Below are 817 nucleotides of genomic sequence, written 5' to 3'. Positions count from 1 at the left end.
ACCTGCCGACACTCTGGAGGGGAAGCAGCGAGTGGGAATATCCCCAGTGGGAACGGCCCTGTGCTGGTGGGGTCTGCCACGTTACCCCTTGTGGTCTGGTCTCACGAGGCCTCACGTGGCAGGTCCTTGTGCCACACGCTGCTTATGGCAGGGGCTGTTTTCAGCTCAGGGCGATGGCAGGACACGCCGCACCCCCCCAGCAGGGTGTTTGTAGCCGGGGTCGATGGAGATGACATGTGCCCTGGGGAGTACAGGGGGATTTTAGGGGGGAGGCTTCTGGAGGTAGTGCTGGAGGGTTCTCAGCGGCTGGGGAGGGTCCCCCATGTGAGCTGTCCCCCAGATGCAGCAAGGCTCTGTCCCAGAGAGAGGGAGCTGGAGCCAGGGAGGGTGCTGGGCTGCCTGCCAGCACCGTGTGAGCACACCAGGGACCCGTGTCCACAGCTCTGCTTGACCCGCTGGCTTCTCCCTTTGCTGCTTCTAGGCCAACCTTGTCCTGGAGTACCAGCCCCTGAAAGTGGGTGAGAGCAGCGGGCAGCTGGTGCTCCAGAGCAGTGACTTGGGCTCCTTGTGCTACGACCTGCGCCTGACAGCCACCACGAGCAGGCCAGAGAAGCCCCTCTGTTTCTCCACCACGCTGGGCTCGAGTCAGACCCTCACCGCCAAGATCATGCATTACGCCCGGCAGAAGACAGACTACCTCATCCAGGTGACCCCAGCCTGCCTGGGGCTCTTACTGGGAGGCAGATCATTTGTCCAGCATCAGCTCTTTCTCTTGAGGGATCTGCCCCTCTAGCCTGGCCAGGCAAAGCCACTGAGG

At 62.5% G+C, this 817-nt stretch overlaps 1 protein-coding gene across 1 annotated transcript in view; it reads left to right on the top strand.

The window, feature by feature from the left end:
* LOC104497100 (hydrocephalus-inducing protein-like) overlaps window positions 1–706 on the top strand; it is a gene marked incomplete at both ends in the record, with an annotated part of 11,394 nt that extends 10,688 nt beyond the window's left edge. Inside the window, one exon of the mRNA XM_010140312.1 lies at window positions 482–706. Within this exon, the coding sequence (XP_010138614.1) occupies window positions 482–706 (225 nt within the window). The remainder of the gene's footprint in view (window positions 1–481) is intronic.
* Between the last annotated feature and the right edge of the window lie 111 nt (window positions 707–817).

This window comes from Buceros rhinoceros, unplaced genomic scaffold, assembly GCF_000710305.1.
Source record: "Buceros rhinoceros silvestris isolate BGI_N320 unplaced genomic scaffold, ASM71030v1 scaffold23527, whole genome shotgun sequence".
In the NCBI taxonomy this organism is placed as follows: Eukaryota; Metazoa; Chordata; class Aves; order Bucerotiformes; family Bucerotidae; genus Buceros; species Buceros rhinoceros.
This window is presented reverse-complemented; position numbering and strand designations above follow the sequence as displayed.